Genomic DNA, 22882 nt, shown 5'->3' with positions numbered 1-22882 from the left:
TCTAGTCCAGCCCTCTTCACTCCTGTGCACGTTATGACCCGGCCTGCCCCTTCAATCCACGCGCCGTAACACCAGGGCTAAAGAGAAAACGCATCAATGGCTCCCCATGACCACCAAGATAAAACCCCCTCCCCGCCAGGCACAGAAAGCCGACGAGACCTCCTTCCACTCCAGCCTTGCCCCTCAGCACTCTGGGCCACCTTGCACACTTGTCCTCAGCCTGGACACCCCAGCCTGCCTGGACACCATGCACGAGCCTGACTACCACATCCCAACCTCGTGTGGGAAGCCAAGGCCCCTCCACGAGCTCCCATGGCACCGGGCCTCACTCTACCAGGTCTTTCTTTCTGGTCTGGTTTCCACACCCTGAGGACCAGTGCTCAGCATGTGTTTGCTGACTGAATGAAGGATGAACAAATGATGAAAGACACATCCCGGGACCTGGGCAGAGCCGGAAGCCACTGTTCTCACAGATGATGGGAGCTACTTCTTGTGGACAGGACCAGCGTGTGCGAGAAGGGAATCTTGGGCCTCACTCACAGGAAGCCCTCATGAGACACTGTGACCAGCCGCCAGGTGAGCTGTGGGGCCTACCTGAGACAGTCCATGTGGATGCACTGGGGTGCTTTGTACTCCCCCTGGCTGTCCTTCTGGAACCCAACCTCCTGGTACATGCTCAGTCCATGGACCGCTGCTCTGGCCTCCACAAACGGCCTAATGACGAGAGGATGGACAAGCACGTGGGGCAGTGAGTCTCTAATTCCTAAGAGACCAGGAAGACTGCCCCCAGGGAACGCCTCACGTGAGCTCCTCTCAATCACAGTGCGGAGCCCGCCCGTGCCACCCAGCGGTGCTCCTCCCCCCCCACCCCACGTTCTGACTCACCAGTCGAAAAAGTCCCCATTATAGGTGACCATGATGTTGGGTTTGGTCTCCTGGATGTGTTCAAACCATCTTTGGATTAGATGAACCTGAATTCAACAAATCTTAGCAGTCAGAGGGTTGCTTTTACTCTCCTTCAAGTGATTTCCAGGCAGCTCTCCAAAGCTGAGGAGCAGCAACCTCACGTGAGCCTGTTATTTCCAACCCAACAGGGCCTCCAGGTGAATGAGGACCAGCCACTGGGGACTGAGTCCAGCTGCTGCTATGATTAGAGGAATGCCGAGGCCTAAGAGGGTCACCAGGCCTGCCTCCCCTTCCCACTCTACCCCAAACGTCAGGCAGTTTCCCAAGTGACACCTCTACCTCATCAGGCGCATTGAAGACATAGAAGGGCCCTTCATATTCTGGCTTGGGGGTGAACTCGAAATCTTCTATATCTTCTGAGACGATCTCCCTGTTGGTGATGAGGTAGCCCTGGGAAGTTCAATAGCAGTCAGTATGAGTTAGAGACACAAAGCCAAAGACACACCTCTCACACGCAGCCCGGAGACTCTCGCTACAAAATCTCTGCAGCAGCTTGAAGCGCCCTGGCTTTCCCAAGAAGAGACACTCTACCTAATCCTCAGATTTGCCTGGAAGGCAGAGCGTGGCTGGATGTTAGAACAGGTTCTGTGGACTCCACTCACTCATTATTCACAAAAAAAGTACTAACCAAGGGTGGACACTGTTCTGGTTTGAGGACCAGCTATGGTCCTTGTTCACAGAGAGCTTACATCCCAGAAGGCACCACTCACCTGACCATCAATCATATAGGAAATCATCATAATCTGATCAGTCTCAGCATCGGGAAACTTGAGGGGCAATTTGGTCGTCTCAATGTCAAATGCTAAAACCACAGGGTCCTGAAGGGACAAAATGTAGCATTAAGTTGGCCACAAACCAAGCTGAGCTCTGGAGACCCTGTGGTCCTCTTGACACCCACCACCTCCACCTCTACTGCCAGTTACTAAAAGTAAGAGTCAAGCTGCTGCGGGGAAAGGTTCACGAGGAAGTGGGACTGGCATCTCGAAGATGAATGACCTATGTCCAGAATACCATGAGGATATGAAAACTTAAACGTATGAGAAAATGCTAGAGTAGCTGTTCACAGGAAAAGTCTAGAATTACAGAACACCTGAGTCTCAAAGCTCTTTAAAATGCATCACTCATTTTGTCCTCTATGACAACCCTGACAGGAGATGACACAGAACTGACAACTTCATTTTGGATGTGAGAAAACAGAGTACAGACTTTCCCAAGATCACAAAGCTGTACCCAAACCAGTTATGAATCCACTTTTCAACATATCACTTTACTAGTAACCACCCAAAATGGAAGTCAGAGCTTTCCCTCAAATGTTCCGATCCAGCCTAGCTCAAATACTGACGTCACGTGATGATGTCTGTGTGCAAAGTCAAATTATACTGTCAGGTCAGAAACTGATGAAAAAAACAACTACCCCATAATTCTTTTAAGAAGGTATCTGAGGAAAAAGAAGCAAACAAACCTTTGAATCAAATTCACCTTTCAGCGCAGAATTCACTCTCCAAAAACAACTGGAAAGTTTAAGATGGAAGAAATGCAAGTGGTACTTACGGGTCGTTCAACAAGGTCATCACGGCGGGCAATTTCCACTGGAAAGGCACTTCCTCGGTACCGGACGTTGTACCAGTGAGCCTGCAGGACGTGTGGTGCATTAACTAAAGACTTCTCCGTCTGTCCAAGGAAGTCAACTCTATGGATCTATCCTTCAGTATCACCTCCTGGCTATCAGGAACTGCCCACATGCAATAGCCCACTCACCACATGGATCTTCAGGTCAATGGAGAGGCGGATGTGGTAGGGCACATCGTACTCTCGCATGTCCACAATGTTGTCTAATTGGTCAGAAATCTTCTTAGAGGCTTCCTCTTCATCAGTAATCACACTGCCCCCTTGTAGAACACTGCAAAATAAAGACAGCAGCTTTTTCAACTATGCTCTGCTAGGGGCTGGAGGGGGGAAGACCAGTGTCCATACAATGAAAACACTAAAGTTTTACAAGGTGGCTGAGATGATCAGGACAGGCCCTTCGTAAGGAATGACCTTGGATGAACCCCACCCCACCAAGCAGCAGGCCACAGACACAAGGAAATTCAGTATACTTAGGAAATTCATTTTATAGGACGTAAGTTACACCCCATTTAAAAGAGCAAAGAAAGGAAACTGTTACTTGGGAGGCATGTCTACAGATGTGACCCACCCTCACTAAGCTTATTTCTTCATCAAGAAATCGAGGATGACAGTAACAGGCCCACCCTGCAAGAGCGTCATGAGCTACTAGCCACAAAGCTGTCGGCATGGTGAAGTGACAGGTAAACAGTCACTATTTCTGTATCATAATTATTCTTACCATATCGAAGAGGGAATCATTGTCACTAGAATATTCACTCCAATATTAGCCCACTAAGCTTCCAAATACCGAATGGACTATTAAGGGGGGAAAGAAAGGCAATGGGTTTTAGAGAAGGCAGGCCTCTGGGGACTCGGTCTCTGGTTACAACTTGCAATATTCTGAAAAGTAATTAATGGGCCACTGTGGGGGGGTAGTGTGCAGAAATGTTCAGGGTCCCAAACTGATCTACTTTTGTCAGAGGATACAATTAGTTCTTCTGAAGTCATCTTAACTTTTTGTGTGCCTTTTTTAAAAACTGAAGTAGAGCTGATTTACAATGCTGTGTTAATTTCTGCTGTACAGCAAAATGATTCAGTTATACATATATAAACATTCTTTTAAAAATTCTTTTCCATTATTGTTTACCACAGGGTATTAAACATGGTTCCCTATGCTATACAGTAGGCCTTATTGTTTATCCATTCTATATATAATAGCTTGCATCTGCTAACCCCAAACTCCCAATCCATCCCTCCCCCCCCACCTTCCCCTTGGCAACCACAAGTCTGTTCTGTATGTCCGTGAGTCTATTTTTGTTTCGTAGATAAGTTCATTTGTGTCGTATTTTAGATTCCACATTATAAGTGATACATAGTATTTTCTTTCCCTTTCTGACTTACTTCACTTAGTATGATAATCTCTAAGTCCATCCATGCTGCTGCAAATGGCATTATTCTATTCTTTTTTATGGCTGAGTAATATTCCACTGTATATATGTACCACATCTTCTTTATCCATTCATCTGTCGATGGACATTTAGGTTGTTTCCATGTCTTGGCCATTGTGAATAATGCAGCTATGAACATAGGGGTGCATGTATCTTTTGGAATTATGGTTTTGTCCGGATATATGACCAGGAGTGGGATGGCTGGGTCATATGGCACTCTATTTTTTTAGTTTTTTGAGGAAACTCCATACTGTTCTCCATAAAGACTGCACCAATTTACATTCCTACCAACAGTGTAGGAGGGTTCCCTTTTCTCCACACTCTCTCCAGCATTTGTTACTTGTAGTTTTTTTGTTTGTTTGTTTGTTTTTTGCGGTACGCAGGCCTCTCACTCTTGTGGCCTCTCCCGTTGCGGAGCACAGGCTCCGGACGCGCAGGCTCAGTGGCCATGGCTCACAGGCCCAGCCGCTCCGTGGCATGTGGGATCTTACCGGACCAGGGCACGAACCCGTGTCCCCTGCATCGGCAGGCGGACTCTCAACCACTGCACCACCAGGGAAGCCCTGTAGACTTTTTAATGATGGCCATTCTGACTGGTGTGAGGTGGTACCTCACTGTAGTTTTGATTTGCATTTCCCTAATAGAGATGTTGAGTATCTTTTCATGCGCCTGTTGGCCATCTGTATGTGGAAGTCATCATAACTTTTAATTAGCCAAGATTTCTTCTTAATCTCTTACCCTGTTTCTTATTACTTTTGCTGTCTAAATATTTAATGAACGGTGTTTATTGTCCTATATTTAAATTTCTCTGTATAATACCCAGGGATCTCTGGAGATGTGCTATGTAAATATAGGTATTTATTAAAAGTTGCAGACATCTTAACACTTACTAAAAACCATGAAAACAGACCGTGTTAAGATGGTGGGATTAGAAATCTAAAATGTCTACTGTTACAGCAACTAAATTTGGAGCCACAAATCTACCCTCTATGTTAGAAAAGAAGGACAGCTAAAATACAGCCTGGGAATCTACCATTTATTTAACACAAAGGGAACATATAAGAAAGTCTACCAGGGCTTCCCTGGTGGCGCAGTGGTTGAGAGTCCGCCTGCCGATGCAGGGGACATGGGTTCGTGCCCCGGTCCGGGAGGATCCCACATGCCGCAGAGCGGCTGGGCCCGTGAGCCATGGCCGCTGAGCCTGCACGCCCGGAGCCTGTGCTCCGCAACAGGAGAGGCCCGCGTACCGCAAAAAAAAAAAGAAAAAAAAAGAAAGAAAGTCTACCTAATTGCTCAAAACTATTTCCACATTGAATGGAGCCAATCATTAAGGTAATTTTATTGCTGAGTTTTCCCACCTCCTACCCATCTTGTAAACGTAGGAAAAATGGGAAACAGTCCTTGTGGACTGACTGGCTGCTCTGCTTATGTGAATGAAGCTTACCTGGTGAGCATAGCCGTATAGGCATCACTGGTGTGGCCCTGTTCCCGGTTTTTCTTCACAGCAGGGGAGATCTCCTTCCTCACTTTGACAAGGTCCTCCACGGTGTTGAAGGACAGCTTAATGTAATTTCGTTTCAAACCAACCAAGTGATTTGGCTACAGAGTGAAGAGATGGTGCTCATGAGTTCAAAGAGAAAAAAATACTACATTGGGGAGAGGAAATAAGGCAAGACGATTCAAAGGTAAATAAATGATTTGAAGAGTTGGCAACTCCAAAGCACCTTGTTCAACTCTGCATGTGGCACCAACTATGCCACTAGAGTTCTCTAAGAGGATACAGGGACAGTCACCAAAGCCCATCATCTATACTGTCTCACAGGTGTGGAACTTGTCCTCTTCCCATCTCACCCCATGGGCAGGGTGGACCCGGTCTCATTTACCCTGAAAGGGCTGGGTGATACTCACCAAGTCCAGATCCTCTTTAGGGACAGTCTCTACTTTAGCAATTTTACCCTGAAACTTCTTAGAGAGAAAAGACGAAACTTCTCGCTCACAACCCTAAATCAGGATCAGAATGAAAGGACTTCCCATTAGTAAAATCTATTTCCTTCCTTGCTTATTTCTCTTGAAGACTCTTTATTTCCAGTTTTAAATCCCCCCACAAAACGAGGCACAGGTCGTTTGACCTGATGCCATGAACCACAGACTTACCTTTCTGGTTGCAATGTAGAAATATGGCTTATAGGGCAAGGCCACCTGCAAGAGTCACACCCATTCAGGGGGGTGATGAGAAAGAAAAAAGGAAGAAAAATGAAGACAGGCTGTTTGCTGTTATACCCGTGATATAGCCTAGCCTAGATCCAATGCATCCTTGACCTTGACACATCTTAAGAGAGACAGTGCAACAGAAAATTAGGACATGCACATATCACAGGGGCAAGAGTCTAAGAGACACAATGCTGCTCATCTTTCAGTCTTTCTGAGCTAGCTTCTCTTAGGACATCTTAAGTGGTGACTAATGTGGCTCCAAGGAGTCCATGTCCCTAAAGGGCTTCAGGAAGCTGCACACCGCAAGCCTCCCAATCCCTCTCCTCACAGTTGCAGAGCTAAAAGGACACTTGCCATTTTGAGCCCAGCTATGCCTCATTACTGAGTGGTTGTTAGCTTCTTGGATGTCAAGGGCTTACCTTAAATCTGCTCCCATCATCTTGAATAAAGTAGTAATCCACTGCACTAACTAAGCGTTTATCTTCATCTAAAATCTCCGTCTACAAGAGAAGCAGTCAACATGGGCACAAAGTTATCCTCTACACAGCACAAGAGCCTTTTCCTCCTTCTCTGGGAAACTGAGCACTTTAAAAACAAAATCTTTCTCTACCCTTTTGCATAAACACTACTGGCCCCATTCACAAGAACCGTGTCATAACAGCCTCCAAATGGGAATTTCTCTGTTCCCCCCTCATCTTTGAAAGCTTTATTCTTATGGGTAACAGGGATGCCCCTTACCTCAGTCTTCCCAGTGGCCTCTTTATGACCCAAAGAAGTTAGAGAGGAAAGCAAGAGAGCTACGAACAATCCCCCTCTCTACCTGTATTGCCCAGACAACAGGTTCCCGCTAGGGGTCACCTACTCTTCAGACAAGGGCTATGCCACAAGGGGTGCAGCCACCCTCCTGAATGGAAGGAGGAAGATGGAGGAAAAGCACAGGTGCTTACAGGGTGCATGTTGATAAGCCAGCCTGTCTTCTCACCAGGCTCCTTGAGTCTTTCAAAACCAAACCGCAGATCCATCTTATCTGTCCACTGACTGCGCTCCAGGCGCTTGAGTGCCGAGACAGAAGTAGAGGGGCCATCGTCCCTGAGTGAAAGGAGAGAAATCCGGTCTCCGCTGATCATGACACTATCTACTCCCGCGGCCCTCAGTCTGCTTAGTGTAAGAATTTCGTTTATGACATGGTAGGAGCATCCCTGAAAAACCTCACATTTGGCAAAATAGCTCATTAAGATAACAGGTCTCAGGAAAAAGACGACTGGGGCAGAACCCTCAAAACTTGTTTACCTGTGTAACCAGAACACTAATAAAAACAACAATCTTGGCTGGACACTGCTGCCTCATGGGATATTAAAAATGCACAAAGTCCAGTACTGCAATCCTGAGCTTTTATCCCAGAGAAAAGTCGTGCTCATACAAAAGACTTGCATGTGAATGTTCATTGCAGCTTTGTTCATTACACACAAAAAGTCGAAACAACCCAGATATTCTTCAGCAGGTGAATATTTAACCCATGTTATATCCTTCCCATGGAATACAATTCATTGATTACAAACTTATTGATACATGCAATAACCTGGATGGGTCTCAAGGGAATTATGCTGAGTGAAAAAGCCAACTCCCCCAAATTGCGTATTTTATTCCACTTATATAGCATTCTTAAAATAACAGTTAGAGGTGGAGAACAGATTAGCAGCTGCCATGAATGCGGGAAGGGAGGTGGCTGTGGCTATAAGAAGGTAGCATGAGGGATCCTTGGGACAGAACTGTTCTGCGTCTTGATTGTGGTGGTGGTGGTCATGAATACACAAAGTGCACAAAACTAAATACACACACACATAAATAAGTGTACATGCATTGTTGTATCATGTCAATTTTCTGGTTGTGACATTGCACTCTAGTTACATCAGATGCTACCACTGGGGGAAATTGGGTTAAGGGATCTCTGGGTAATTTCTTACAACTGCATAAGAATCTACCAGTATCTCAAATAAAAAGTTGTTTCTTTGTTTATTTATTTTTTAAATGTTAGTTCCCAAATTTAGTTTGTTTCTTGGAAAATGTAATTAACAGTATCTACCACACAGGATTTTCACGAGCATTAGAGACAATGAACGTAAAAGCGCTTTGAAAAATGCCAAGCTGACAGCACAGTATTATGTATGAAAAAATGAATGACCAATGGAGTGGAGTCTAGTTCTACCAAAAAGGAGCAGTGATGATTAAATCACATGATGTGAGGATAGGATTTTTTGTAGCTGAGTGGGTGCTTGATATAGTATGTGTGATATTTACTAGAGATCAATAGAAACAGAGGGGAATATCTGTTTTTTGTCATCTACAAGGTAAAATTCTGTAATGTCAGAGTTATTTGAAATAACTTGAATGAACTAATTCATCTGTGTTTTCAAGTCCTGTAATTTGAGTTGGAAAAATATTGACTGAACACTTTTCAGGTACTACCCTGTGCAAGGCACATGTAAGTAAAGCACAGTACTCCTACACACACTGAGGTGGCTGCAGCACATCTGGGAAAGCGCATTTCACACTAGCAAAGTGCAACAAGGAGGTCTGCAGTGCCTGAGTGTATAGAGACAGCAGTGACCCAGGCTAGGCCGTTTTCTCTTTTACCTGGTTTATAAACATTGAAAGGTAGCTTTAATTTCTACACAGCAAAGTCATTAACCACGTTTTTACAGAGCTGTTTGTTTAAATGCACAACATGAGAGGAGAGGTCCTGGTTTATGACTGCTGAGCACAGGAGAAAAGTGTAGCCTGCCACCTGAGATGGGAGGGAGGCCCTGGTGCAGGCGCTCAGATGAAATTTTCTTCAAACAGAGCCAACAGTGCACATGTCTGTGCAACACTCCAGCCAAGAGCTCTTTCCTTCCCTACTGCGGATTCCAACCCCCTTGCCTAGAGAAAATTGCAAATGAACCAATATAATCTCCACATTTTACTGATATTCTCCTGTTTACCAACTACATATGAGCAAACTGGGGTTACAGAAACTCACCTGTTGTGGCAGAATAAAGTGTACCTTAAAAACACGATGTAACTTCTGGGACGCCTGAGTCTAGATGTCAGTAGAACCACATATGGATAAAGGTGGGGATATAATATTGTTCTGTGTGAGAGGAACTATCTCAACTGAGAAGGGAAATCACTTCTCAGCTCAGTACATCTGCTTCAAACTTCCCAAGCCTTTCTCTGGTTAGGATTTTGTAAATAACTCTTCATACAGATTTGATCATAAACCTTAAGTACTTGACGAAGACTTTCCACCAACAGAACTATCCAAAACTGTTGATTCCAGAGGTTGGGATGATCCCAAATTGTTCACAATCTTTAACTCCACAGGTGTGATCCCATCTAGATCGACCAGAGTAATTATGGCTTATCTATCTTCAAAACAGAACAATTATTTTATTAGCATTCCAACTTAAAACACAAATGCTAGGGCTTCCCTGGTGGAGCAGTGGTTAAGAATCGGCCTGCTAATGCAGGGGACACTGGTTCAAGCCCTGGTCCGGGAAGATCCCACGTGCCGTGGAGCAATTAAGCCTGTGCACCACAACTACTGAGCCCTCGTGCCACAACTACTGAAGCCTGTGTGCCTAAAGCCCGTGCTCCGCAACGAAGAGTAGCCCCTGCTCTCTGCAACTAGAAAAGCCCACGTGCAGCAACAAAGACCCAACGCGGCCCAAAAAAAAAAAAAAAAAAAAAAAGGCTAGTCTCTTCTTTAAACTGCAGTTCTGAGATTCTGGACCCTATATATTTTTGGCAGAAGGCCTATTTATTAGCTAAGCCAACTATATTCTGCACTCCTCAAAACTGTACAGCTAAGAATCGATATCCCTTGCCTTTTTGTCTTTTTTTAAATTTATTTTTGGTTGCATTGAGGCTTCATTGCTTTCTCTAGTTGTGGCAAGCAAGGGCTTCTCATTGCGGTGGCTTCTCTTGTGTGGAGCATGGGCTCTAGCTGCGCGGTCTTCAGTAGTTGTGGCACGAGGGCTCAGTAGTTGTGGCTCACGGGCTCTAGAGCACAGGCTCAGTAGTTGTGGTGCACAGGCTCAGTTGTTCCGCGACATGTGGGATCTTCCCGGACCAGGGCTCGAACCTGTGTCCCCTGCGTTGGCAGGCGGATTCTTAACCATTGCACCACCAGGGAAGTCCTGCCTTTTTATCTTAATGTAAATAAATGAGCTACTTTATAAACCAGCGAGCAGAGAAAAATATGTATGTGCAGTCCAAGAAAGGAAGCAGTCTAAGAAAGCTAAATATACAAAATAGAGACCAGATTAAAAAGAAAAAAAAAGATCTGAACTAAGCCTGTGCAGAATTCATGTCTTTAATTACTGTAACACATTTCACTAGTTATTAACTTATAAACAAAAGTGGTCAGAGAGGTGCTTAAGAAAAACTCCTTTGCCTGAAGGTAGTCCTTGGGTCTATCACCTCCACTTGAAGAACAGAATGACCTATTTCAAGATTAGGATCCTTACTTTTCACAAAAGATTACAGCCACCTGTTGTAGGCAGGATACTTGACAACCCTTCCCCCCCAGACGTCTATGTCCTAATGCAAGGAACCTGTGTTATCCTACATGACAAATGGGAGTCTGCAGGTGTGATTACGTTCAGGGGATCACCTGGGTGGGCCCACTGCAATCATAAAGGGTCCTTACGCGAGGGAGCCAGAAATCAGAGCGAGAGACTGGAGATCTGACAGTGTTGCTTTTGAAGGTGGAGAAAGAAGCCTCTACGAGCTACAAAGGGCAAGAGAACAGATTCTCCCCTCAAGCCTTCAGAACGAAAGAAGCCCTGCCCCATCTTGAGTTTTAGAACTTCTGACCTGAGAATACACTGGTACACTGTAAGCCACTAAGTGGTCGTCTGTTACAGCAGCAGTGGGAAACCAACACACCACCGCACGGTATGGCTTTAAAATCTCTGGATCCACCTTCAATCAAAACCGCAGAAAAACTGTATTCCAGGCCCTGCTAGAGAACACAGGTAACTTCAGTCTGAGGCCCAGATCTTTACCCAGTCAAGACTGAAGTGCTACTTACGGAGAACTGCTCCCGGGCGTGCGGCGCTCCGTACTAGTAATACGTTCCTCCAAATACCCTGGGTTCTATATTGGCATCAAGTGTTGGATTAAGTGGACTCGAAAACTGCTCACTTGGACCACACCGCCTCTCAAAACTTTTCTCAGGAGCCGCATAACTCACTTTTAACCCCGTGATAGTACAAAACCCGAACGACGGAGGCAACCGTAACAAAGACAACCACCGTTACTGACCGCTTACGACAGGACCGACACTGTCCGAGCGCTGCGCCCAAAGTCCACAGCGGCTCTTCCTATTCGGCAGCGGCGCCACACCGCGCTCAGGGCCGCCGGGCCCGCGCCAGGCAGCGGGCGGGACCGGGAGGCCGACGCTGCGCGCCTCCACCGCCGCGACTCGAGCACACAACGCGCCGACCACAGCGCGCGCCCAGAGCTTGGGTGCCGACCCGAGGTTAGGCTACACCGCCTCGGCGCGCTCCTGGCGTGGCCCCGGGCTTCTCCCCCGCGGAGAACGCACCCGCAGCGCAGCCCCGCACGAGCCCCGCTCCGGCGCGTCCCTCCCCACGGCCCTGTCCCAGAGACGCACAGTCCCCGCTGAGCCGCCGCCAGGCCGCTCGCCGAGGGCCCCGGACACGGCGCCGACAAGGTGGCACCACCGGGACGAGGGGCGGCGGCGGAGAGACGCCCGACTCTCAACCCGGAGCCCACGTCGGGCGGCCGTGGGGAGCGCCCCAGGCACTCTCGCCGCTGCTCGCGGAAGCCCCGCGCGCTGAGGAGGGGGCGCTCCCGCGCCGCCCGCCCCCCGCCCGGGAGGCCGGGCCCCCCCTCACCGGCTGGCCTCGCCGTCCGAGCCCGGCTCTGCGCGCCGCCGCCCGCTGTTCCTCAGAACCATAGCTTCGAGCTGGCGCCTACTCCTCCGCCGCAGCTTCCCCGTAAAAATTTGGCGCGCTCCCACCAACTCTCGCGAGAGACCGGAAGCACCCCATCGCCCAATCAGAAGGCTCGATGCGCCCCGCCCCGCCGAGCTCCAATCGCCGCCGGCGCCCGAGGCGGAGGTGGCCCGTTAGGGACTCGCGGAAAAGTGCGCGGAGGCTCACGCGGCGCACCGAGGGGTGTGTCTCGGGAGGCACTGCGGCTCGCGGCGGGGCGGGAAATGTCCGGCCGTCCCAGCCCCTTGCGCCGCACCCGGAGCCCAGTGGGGTCGGTGTCCCCCGCCCGCGCTGCGTCGGGAAGACGATGGCGCCGGCGGCGTCGAATCTGACGGCCGAGGCCGACCTTGGGGCCTTCCCGCGGCGGGCGCTCGCCCAGTACCTGCGCCTCCTGCGGCTCTACCCGGTGCTCACCAAGGCGACCACGAGGTCGGCGCGGAGCGGCGGCGGAGGGGACGGGCCTGGGCGAGGGGCGGCCCGGAGCTCGGACGGACCGGTGACGCAGCCCCATAGGTGCATCCAACGTGGGGGTTTGAGCGTGAAAGGCAAAATCTGGTGCGTCAAAATGACCCTCCAGAGGCCTTAAATTAACCAGAAAGCTCAGCACGTGCCGTACCGTATATTCGGTTCCGAACCGTGGGACTCTTAGACACCCTAAAATGTGGACCCAGGGACCAGACTAAAGGAGTGCACGAGCTGAAGGACCCTGCAGACCTCGGGGCCTCCAGCCCCTCTGCCCCGGAGGTGACGGCCGTCCGGGGTGAATGGGGCCCGGGGGAGAAGTCTGTCACCCGCCAGCCTGCGCGGCGTCCGCTGCTACCTTCTGGCTTGTTAGTACCTCCTCTTGTTTTGAGCACTAGAATGAACTAGAATGGGTTGAGGTGAACGCCTTTAGGAAGTGCGCGGGAAGCCTGGACGGGGTGGGAGGTGTTAAGGCTTGTTTTCTTTGGCAGCTTTGCATGTGGGAGAAAGCCGACACAGCGCTCTCGGTGCTCGGTTAGGTCGGCCCTTTGATTTGGAGTACTGAGCTTTTTGTGAGATATCCCCCCTTCATTACTTTCAATTAGTCGACTTTATAAGTTTGTCCCCTTTTATTAATTTAGCCGTTCATACTTGTGCACAGCTGCTTCCTGTGTGAGGAGCATTAGCGGTGATTAAGATAAGTAAGTTCCTACCCTGATGGAGCTTGTATTCTAGTAAAGAACTAGACAAAAAGCAGATAAATGTATAACGCAGATAAAGTGGTCAGGGCAGTTTTTATCTGAGGAGGTGACATTTAAACAGCGGGTGCAAAGGTTCTGAGGGAGGAGCTAGCTAGTAATGGTGGAGTGGAAGGTGGGTCTGTGTCCCTGGAGAACATGAACAGTGAGCAAGGGGGACGATGAGAAAGAAGTAGCCAAGGACCAGATCAAGAGGCTCCTTACTGTCCCTTCTAAGAATTTTGGATTTTATAGCTTAGAGAACTTCTCAGAACGCAGCTATAGACCAAGCCTTTGAGCAACTGGGCCTGTCTCCACCTTTTTATTTGAAAATTTTATTGTGACAGTTGTAGATTCACATACAGTTGTAAGAAATAATACAGGGAGATCCCTTGTGTACTTTTCCCAGTTTTCCTCACTGGCAACATTCTGTAAAACTGTAGTACAGTATCCCAACAAAGACACTGGCATGGATACAGCCATATTCAGGTCATATTCAGATTCCCCCAGCTTTTCTTGTACTCGTCCATGAGTGAGTGTGTGTTTAATTCCATGCAGTTTTATCACATGTATAGGTTTGTGTATCCACCACCATAGTCAAAATACAGAAAAGTTTCATCATAAGGATCCCTCCTGTTGCCCTTTTATAACCACACATGGTAACCTTTTGCAAAATTATAGGATAACATCACAATCAGGATATGACACTGATACCACCCACCAGATGGAAATCTTACTGTGCTCCTGTGTGTATATTAAATTCTGCCGTCTCCACCTTTTCATGTAGGGACCTCACATTTCGGCTGCTCTGATAAGGGTTCATCTCTACCCATCCCCAGCATGTTCTTAGAACCGCCATGCTAATTACGTGCAAGAACAGATGCCCTCCTGCACGTTTTCTGAATACCTCTCTGTCCACAGTGGCATTTTGTCAGCACTTGGGAACTTCCTGGCCCAGTTGATTGAGAAGAATTAGGAAAAAGAAAACTGCTCTCAAAAGCTAGATGTCAGAGGGCCTCTCAGATATGCCATTTACGGGTGAGTTCCATAAAGGGGCTGGTTTACCCAGTAGCAGGCTAAGTGCGACAAAGCTAGGATATCAAGACCTGGAATTATCTACCTCAGAAAAACAGTTTTTTAAGAAGCATCGAAGTCATCATGGGAGAAAGTCAGAATGGTGGATAACATTAGCTTCACTTATTTTATAGTTTCATTTGGTTTTTGTTTTGAATTGCATGGGTGAGGGTGGCCATTGTAATTGGGCTGAGAAACCTGAGAGCAGATAGGTCACCTGAACCTAAAATCAGACTTCAAGACCCAAAGACCCTGAAAGAGGAAAACAGACTCGAATATGGCCAGTTAGTTTCTGTTGTTATTTTCATAGCATAAACATCCAGAAAAGAAATACGTACGTATCCTGAAAATTGTCATTTCTGAACCACTTTTTGAATTGCAGAAGCACAGAGATTCGGAAGTTTTACCTATTAAATCCACCCTGAGTTCTCTGGCCAACAATAGTGTTTGTATAGATGGATTATTTGGAAGTCTTTTGCAACAAGAGTGATTTTTTTCAGTTCAGAATTCACAAATAACATTTTGTAAGCATGCTAACTCGAGTTATCTCAGCTTTTTCCATAACATATTTAAAGTCCTAATCCCCCCAGAGAGGGGGGAGTGTATCAGAATCACCTGGGAGGTCATCCAATCACAATTTTCCATCCTCAAGACTTCCGTTCTCTTCCTCCTGAGAAGCCCTGCCCTGGGCCACTTAACATTCTGTGAAAGGGTAGGGAAAGACAGGGGAGAACTGCTTGTTTAAAGACTTTTCACTGTCGAGCTGGGAGGCCCCTGGGCCCTTGCCCATCTTTTGATTCTGGATTCTATGGAGCCTCCGGCCTGTTTTCCCTGTAGACGTGGTGGCTGGGTTCAGTTCTCTCCTGAGTACTCTGTGCTCTTTGCAATGAATAATCCTGATACAGACAAGCCAGTGCACAGCACCAGGTTTCAGCCCTGATAATGATCCAAGAGCGACTGATGACAAGTTCTGACACCAGGGATGCTCCCATTATTTACCAAGCACCTTCTCTGAGCCAGGCCCTGTTCTAGGCACTGCAGACACAGCAGTGGACAGACAGACACGATCCTGTCTTGTGGCGTTTACCTTCTAGGGGTGAAGAGAGGGCACTATATAACTAAGCAAATGAGACCATGACAGTCAGTGATCAGTGCTCTGAAGAAAATGAAACAGGGCCTGGAGTAGAGAGTGGCTGGGATGGTGGTGGGTTCATTATTCAGGACAGTCGGAAGGAACTCTCCAAGCCAACATGTTGAGAAGGAGCCAGCCATGTGACAGCTGGGGTCAGGAACAAGCCTGGTCTGTCAGAGGCAAAAAAGAATGCTTGGAGAGGAGTCATAGAAAGCGTATTTTCTAGAAGGGCCACACAGACCTGTGTGGTCAGTGCTGAGGGACTCAGGGTTTAGGGTCTGGGGTTTGGGGGTGAAGCTGGCCCCAGGATGGGCGTGTCCAGCTCAGCCCCACCGCGGGCCTCAGGTTCTTTTTCACAGGGCCGCTGGGTCACTCCTTCTACCTCTTCGTGGGGACTGGATCCCTCCCGAGGCCCCCTCGGCAGGCGTCACGAGGCTGCTGCTGGGCCGCCTCCTCTTCGCACCCGCCTTCCTGTCATCGTTCTTCCTCATCGTGAACTCCCTGGAGGTTGGTCTCTGCCATAGCACTCATGCAGGCCAGCTCTTCTTTGGCACAGGGATGCTGTGGTTGGAATTCAGAGCGTCTGTGAACTTTACACTCAAACTTAAGTTTCACATTGTCCTCTGTGAACGTCAGAAGCAAAGCACAGTCGTATTAGCAGCATCTGTTGGCCTGCGGTGGCCGTCCCAGAGAGTGGGCTGTCACACGCCCATTGTCACAGTTATAGCCCAGAGTATCAGTGATGCTTATCACTCCTTACACCTGCTGGCAAGTGTCAGCACTGAATGTGTTAGTAAAGAAGCATATATACTGGTCTGTCATAAAATTTTTTCTGAATATTTTGATAGCTGTACTTCAGTATAATTGGTTTCTTTGTAGTCCCACATATTTTATTTTATACATTACAAAACATGATTCTGAGAAGTGGGTCCATGGGCTTCACCAGACTGCCAGAGAGATCCATGGCACAGAAGTTCCAGCCCCCTAGTGGCCTTGCAGAAGCCTGTGGTCACTCAGGGTCTGGACATCACAAGTGCTCTGAAGAGGCAACTTACCAGTGTAGACTTAACATCACAACGGAAGACCTGGGAGGTGTGTTTGCCCAACCTCACTCCACTAACTGGCTCCCTCACCATCCCCTCTCCACCTCCGTGCCCGAGACGTGTCATGTTCTGCCCTGAAAGTAATTCGTTCAACCAGTCACAGCAGGTGAATGCTTCTCACTTGGGTTTTATTTTGAAACCTCACCTCAAGTTCTTATTAGTAAGGAGAACACCCATGCTGTCTAAAGTGACCCTGGTGGGCAGTAGAAAAGATGTTTAAACTTCACTGTGATTGCTAATAAATCCCTGATAGTAAAAAGAAATATTTGGGAAGTCCTTGGGAAATCAGAGGTAGGAGAAAGTAGAGGGTGCCCATATTAGGAGTGAGGGTACCACAGCAGTTTCTCCCTTTTTTTTCCTTCCAAATAGGAAGGAGTATATTTCCATTAAACAAAAACATTTGCCTCTACGTATATGGCAAATGTTACCAAAGTGCATAAAGTACCCACCACATCATGAGACACGTGGGACCACACTATCCATACGGCACGCACACTACAGGTGCTTCTGCCTCCAGCATTCTGTGATGCAGACGTTGCGTTACAGGCTGCAGACCGTTCCACCCGCCGTATCCCTGTCCCTTTTGTGCAAGGATTCCTGCTTGGTTAATTCCTAGAATTGTTGTCCAAAAAAGGCTGTCGTTTTCTGTCCTCCCTGCAGTGGTGCAGAATAATAGCATCAGCAGACGTTTATTGAGCACTTGCCTTGTTCCAAGCTCTGCATCCAGTGCTTCAGGTCTTTGAGCCTCACATCAACCCCACCTGACGGTTGAGGAAGCTGAGGCCTTCAGTTATTTGCAGGGTAAACACTGGCCTGAGGTCGTGTAACGAGTCCGTGAGTCAGGATTCAGACACAGGTTTTGTGACTCTTGAGAGCTCCTAACCCTTGTGGCTTTTCCCTCTGTGTGAAGTTTGTTTCCCTACACTTTTTTTATTTTAATTAATTTATTTATTTACTTTTGGCTGCATTGGGTCTTCATTGCTGCGTGCAGGCTTTCTCTAGTTGCGGCGAGCGGGGCTACTCATCGTTGCGGTGCGCGGGCTTCTCATTGTGGTGGCTTCTCTTGTTGCGGAGCATGGGCTCTAGGCACGCGGGCTTCAGTAGTTGTGGCTCGCGTGCTCTAGAGCGCAGGCTCAGTAGTTGTGGTGCACAGGCTTAGTTGCTCCGCAGCATGTGGGATCTTCCCGGGCCAGGGCTCGAACCCGTGTCCCCTGCATTGGCAGGCGGATTCTTAACCACTGCGCCACCAGGGAAGTCCCAGGTGTTTGTCTTTTAACTTCATATAAAGTTAAATTGTTTGCATAAGTTATATAAATAAAGGGTGTTATGGTGGCTTTCTCCATACAGGAGTTTAAAAAATTCATGCATTCAAATCTGTCATTCTTTTCCTTTGTAGGCTTCCTTAAAGGAAGATAATGGAAATATTCTCCTATATTTTCTTCTTCTACTCTTGTGATTTTGTTTGTACATTTTGATAGGCCAAAAGATAATAGAAATATTCTCCTATACTTTCCTCTAGTATTATGTGTTTGTTTTTAATATAGTGAGATATATACTTCAGTCTTAGTTTTTTCCACTTAGATAGCAAACTGCCTCGTTACCATTTATTGAACAGTCCCCAGTATAGGAAAATGTTAACTTTATCATATTCTCATTCCCATGTGTACAGGCCATTATCTGGACTCTTTGTTCTTTTGCTGGATTCTATTCATTTCCACATTTCCATGATTTGGTTTGTTTTGGGCTGTTGCTGCTAGACTTTTTAATTGCCATAATTTTACAGCATTTTAAAAAATTTCTAGTAAGGTAAGCCTTCCTTTCTTATTCTTTTTCAAGATGGCTATTCTTATGCATTTATCCTTCCAGATGACAATTACAATCAGTTTACTGGGGTCCATTTTTTAAAAGCTCCTGACAACTTTTGATTGGAAATGCATCAGCTTTGGAGATTATTTTGGAAAGAATTGACAGCTGAGCCATCAGCAGAGCAGTTCTGGTGCCCAGACCAGCAGCGTGAATCACATCGTCAGCTCGGCTCTCAGGGGTCATGGGCGAAGGGCGTGCACAGTGTGAGCGCTGTTCTGATGATTTTCCTGCTGGATTGTTAGCTCCTTGCTGCACCGCTGCTCAAGCACACATGTGTGCTGTGTCCATATGAACGGAACAAACTGCAGTTTTAAAGAAATCACTGTGTCAGGCTTTGGGGCCCCGGTATTGCTCATGGTCTGCGTTTCCCCCTGCGTTCCCCACTCTCCAGGGGAAGGACGCGGCCACCTTCACTGCGAAGATGAAGAGAGGATTCTGGCCGGCGCTGCCGATGAACTGGCGAGTCTGGACTCGAGTGCAGTTTATTAACGTCAACTAAGTCCCTTTGCAAGTAAGGCCAGCCCGGCACCGCGGGGCCAGAGAGGGGCTTCGAGCTCCCCCAAAGCCCACCCCCGCCAGCCTTCTCTTTCTCGAGCCTCAGGGTCACCCCAAGTTCCGGATTCCTTCTGGGGCTTTCCTCTTCGCCCGGAATCGTTACCGGTCTGGATTCTGGCAGGCAAAGTGACATAGAAGGAGGGGCCTCCCAAGCGGCGTCCACGCTGCGCCCTTTCGTCCCGGGCAGCGCTCGGCTTTCTAGGGCTGGATTGCAGCCCACGCCCACAAAGCTGCGGGAGGGCAGCCTCACCTGCAGGGATGTCAGGGCCACACCGGGGTGGGGCAAGGGGCTCTGAGCCGAGGGTTGGAGCGTCTGGGTGGGGAACCTCTGCAAGCGGGACCGCAGGCCGCAGGCAGGCTGCAGTGAGGCCGCCCTCCGGTTTGCTGAAGGCCCTGCCAGTGTCCACTGCCTCCACACCCAGTACAGCCCATCTGTGTCTGGGTCCCAAGACCACTGCCGGGTGGACGGGCTCACAGCCTAAGTTTATGAGGGCCACGCAGCCAGGATGTACAGCTGGATCCTGGGAATCCATTGCTGGCACCCTGTGCTCCCTCCCTCCCTCCCCTGAGGACCACACAGAGCAAGCCCTCACCCACCCGCAAAACGCAGGCACGTGGCGTTTCTGCTCAGGGTTTAATGGGGGCTGGGCACATGGGCACCGCCCCCTGCACCAGAGTTCCCTACACCCCGGGAGGAAAGTCAGGAACCCCACATGAAATCCAAGTTCCCAGACACCAGCCGAGCACCAGCCTCTCAAACAGGCCTTTCCAGGGATTCCCAGGCCTCAGGCCTGCTGTGTTAACCCTTTTCTGCACACCATTTAAGTAACCTACCTGAAACTAGCTCATACAGGCTGATTTCCATCCTGTTTTAGGGAGAGGAGAGAAAGAGACCTGGGGCAAGAGCCCCCTTGGGAAAGAGGTACCTTGCAAGGGTGGGAAGAGGGAGGGGACGGGCTTGGTAATCACACACACACACACACACACACACACACACACACACCAAGGGGTAGCAGAAAACCAGAGGCAGCGATGGACAGCAATAGCTGATGCTGCAGGAAGTTAAATCAAAATAAAAATCGGAACGTTTCCATTGGCTTTAAAAATGGCCTTCCCAAGAGCAGCTTCAGTGGCTCGATGGGGCTGAAGCCAGGTGGCTGAGAACTGATGAGTGGGTGGGGAGGTAGAAGATAAACTACAAGTCTAAAAAAGTCTCTCGGACTTTTGGGAAGCGGAGGGGAAAATGGCAGTTAGCAGTGGGCCAGGGGAGGAGAAGGTTTTGCAGCTAGGAGAAGAGTGGCCACGCTGCATGCAGGTGGCACCCCAGGCTGCCCCAGTGCCGGGGGTGGGCGTGGGACTGCAGCGTAAGCAGAGAGGCACTTCAGGTGGAAGGCTCGCCTCCCCTGTGAGCACAGCAGAGAGAGGAGGTCACTGTTCACTGGGGACCCCGGCCACACCTTGTCTTCCCTCTGGGAGGGGGAGGGGTGGGGAGGCTTCGGGGGATGGGTATTTTGAGGGGAGTAAAGAAGTGGTCACCTTGGTGCTGCGGAGGATAGGAGAGGAAGCTGATTGGAGACAGGGGAACCAGGAGAGGCTGAAGACTCTTATGTGCAGGGGCCTGGGGCCTGAGGCAGGTGAGAAGGCAGGAGGATCTAGGTTTTTCCAGGGAGTGCATCTGAGGAACAAGAAGGGAAGGAAACCAGGGCTATGCACTGTGGTTCTAAGGCATATAGAAGATGAAGTAAAGACATGAGAAGACAGACCGGCTGAGGACGTGGAAGGGTCTACGGCAGGGAAAGTAGAGAGGCTGGAAAATGGAGTCCTTCTGACTAGTGTAGGGACAGTGCTGCAAGCCCGGGGTTAGAGACCTTCCTAAAAGGTGGTTGCCGGCGTGTGCTTAAGGGGCAGGGAGTTTATTCAACACATATGTATTGAGCACCTGCTGTATGCCCTGCTGCTCTAGACTCTGGGGCTACAGTGACTAATGAGATAGACCAGACTGCTACTTTCATGGAGCTTATGTGCCTGGGAGACCCAGTAATTGACTACAGGTGATTTCAGGTGGGAGTATGCCTGTCAGATCATAGAAGCAGGGTAATGGCATAGGATGGGTTAGGGTGAAGAGCAGGTCGTGGGGTTGTCAGGGAGGAGCCGGGTGAGGCCACCTGCATGGCTGGTCCTGGGGTGAGAGGCTGAGCCAGGAGCCGAAGTGCTCAGTGAAGGAGTATTTTCCCTGCTGTCCCGTAAACACCATCAGGCAGGGACTGTCCTCACCCCTCTCTGCTGGGCCCCTAGCACAGTGCCTTGTACGCAGTAAAGGCTCAGCAGGTACGGCAGTGGGTGCGTGGACTGACCCGCGACAGCTCTGTCCTGGGGGGTGGGTGCCTGATGAGCGTGCCCGGGGCCCTGCTCTTACTGCAGCCCGTGTTCTCTCCGGCAGTTCCAGGTGCTCTGTGCCGACTTGGCGGCTCTGTTCTGGCACACCTACTTGGCCTCTCTGCGGAAGTGAAGATGACCAGGAGAGGTCCTCAGACACACTGATGACGTGGGGGGAGGGGGGAGGAGGGTGCGGGTGAGAGAGCGGGAACAACCCAGCCTGCCTCTAGATCATGTGATTCAAGATGACCCTAAAATGATGGATGGAGAAACAGAAATCTCTGAATGTCAGAATCCGCTTTTAAAAAGGTGGTCCCTGTCCTCAGGTGGTGCTCCCCTAAGAAACTTAAAATACAGTAGAGATGATTTCACCTCTCACCTTGGATTGAATTAGGATCACAATAAACTATAACGTAGTTTTTTCAGTGGTGATTTTAATTTCTCAGAATAATTGCTGTTGCTTTGAAAGAAATGGGTGATCAGAGGGCTGCCCTCAGATTTTTTAAAACGTTTAAAAAATTGTGGTAACATATATCACAATACTACTGCTTGGCTACCTGGCCCCATAGGACACGGGCCCCTCTAGACCAGGACTTGCCCTGACCTGCTGAGAGGCCCTGTATGCCACCCTTTCAGCAGCGGGGTCTGCTTTCCTGTTGGTCATTTACATTAGCCCTCCCTCCCTTCTTTTTCATTCTTAGAACATTCCTTCCTGATTGCCTCCCATGCTTATTTCATGGATACAATACCTCTTGGGATCTTAATTATATATTTTTTGAATTATTTTCTGTCTCGCGTGCTGTTTCTATTTTCTCAGGGTTTTTTGCTTTTTGTTTTTCCCCTGTTTGATCTTTGTGTTACCCTATCAGGATTTCCTGAAATGTCTATTGATCCTTTTCTTTCTCTTTTTTTTCTTAAGATTTTTTCTTTGAAGTGGAGCATTTTTAAAATCTTTATTGAATATGTTACAATATTGCTTCTGTTTTATGTTTTGGTTTTTTGGCTGAGAGGCATCGCTCCCTGACCAGGGATCAAAACCACACCCCCTGCACTGGAAGATGAAGTTTTTGTTGTCGTCATTGTTGTGCCGGGTCTTAGTTGCAGCTTGCCGGCTCCTTAGTTGCGGCATGGGGGATCTAGTTCCCTGACCAGGGATCAAACCCGGGCCCCCTGCATTGGGAGTGCGGAGTCTTAACCACTGTGCCACCAGGGAAGTCGCTGAAAGTCAAAGTCTTAACCACTGGACCGCCAGGGAAGTCCATGTTGATCTTTTTTTTCTTTTTTTAAAATTAATTAATTTATTTATTTTTGACTGCGTTGGGTCTTCTTTGCGGTGCATGGG

General features: G+C 48.6%; 2 protein-coding genes across 6 annotated transcripts in view; one reads left to right on the top strand and one right to left on the bottom strand.

Moving 5' to 3' along the window:
- The window catches only part of POLE (DNA polymerase epsilon, catalytic subunit), a 56048-nt gene extending 43754 nt beyond the window's left edge, over nucleotides 1–12294 (bottom strand). For 3 of the 5 annotated variants that reach the window (XM_089894271.1, XM_022598153.2, XM_089894272.1), the window contains exons 1-11: nucleotides 7181–11884; nucleotides 6653–6733; nucleotides 6177–6221; nucleotides 5931–6023; nucleotides 5467–5621; nucleotides 2725–2866; nucleotides 2518–2598; nucleotides 1677–1784; nucleotides 1246–1356; nucleotides 886–971; nucleotides 595–714 (exon numbers count right to left, since the gene is read on the bottom strand). In XM_089894271.1, coding sequence (XP_089750397.1) covers nucleotides 595–714; nucleotides 886–971; nucleotides 1246–1356; nucleotides 1677–1784; nucleotides 2518–2598; nucleotides 2725–2866; nucleotides 5467–5621; nucleotides 5931–6023; nucleotides 6177–6221; nucleotides 6653–6733; nucleotides 7181–7465 — 1307 coding nt within the window. In that variant the 5' untranslated portion in view covers nucleotides 7466–11884. Of the gene's footprint in view, nucleotides 1–594; nucleotides 715–885; nucleotides 972–1245; nucleotides 1357–1676; nucleotides 1785–2517; nucleotides 2599–2724; nucleotides 2867–5466; nucleotides 5622–5930; nucleotides 6024–6176; nucleotides 6222–6652; nucleotides 6734–7180; nucleotides 11885–12136 lie in introns of those variants that run through there. The other 2 variants (XM_022598150.2, XM_089894273.1) reach the window with 2 other exon arrangements.
- PXMP2 (peroxisomal membrane protein 2) lies at nucleotides 12286–21673 on the top strand. The gene is given in 6 exon segments (XM_022598155.2): nucleotides 12286–12664; nucleotides 14356–14472; nucleotides 15986–16029; nucleotides 16032–16147; nucleotides 19001–19120; nucleotides 21605–21673. Coding segments are annotated over 6 exon segments (819 nt in total). The 5' UTR covers nucleotides 12286–12311.
- Nucleotides 21674–22882: the final 1209 nt, after the last annotated feature.

This window comes from Delphinapterus leucas, chromosome 14 (genome assembly GCF_059928025.1).
Source record: "Delphinapterus leucas isolate spDelLeu-1000000601 "Yukka" chromosome 14, BTC_Dleu_Yukka2, whole genome shotgun sequence".
NCBI classification, from domain to species: Eukaryota; Metazoa; Chordata; class Mammalia; order Artiodactyla; family Monodontidae; genus Delphinapterus; species Delphinapterus leucas.
Note: the sequence above shows the minus strand (reverse complement) of the source record. Positions and strands in the feature narration are given on the sequence as shown.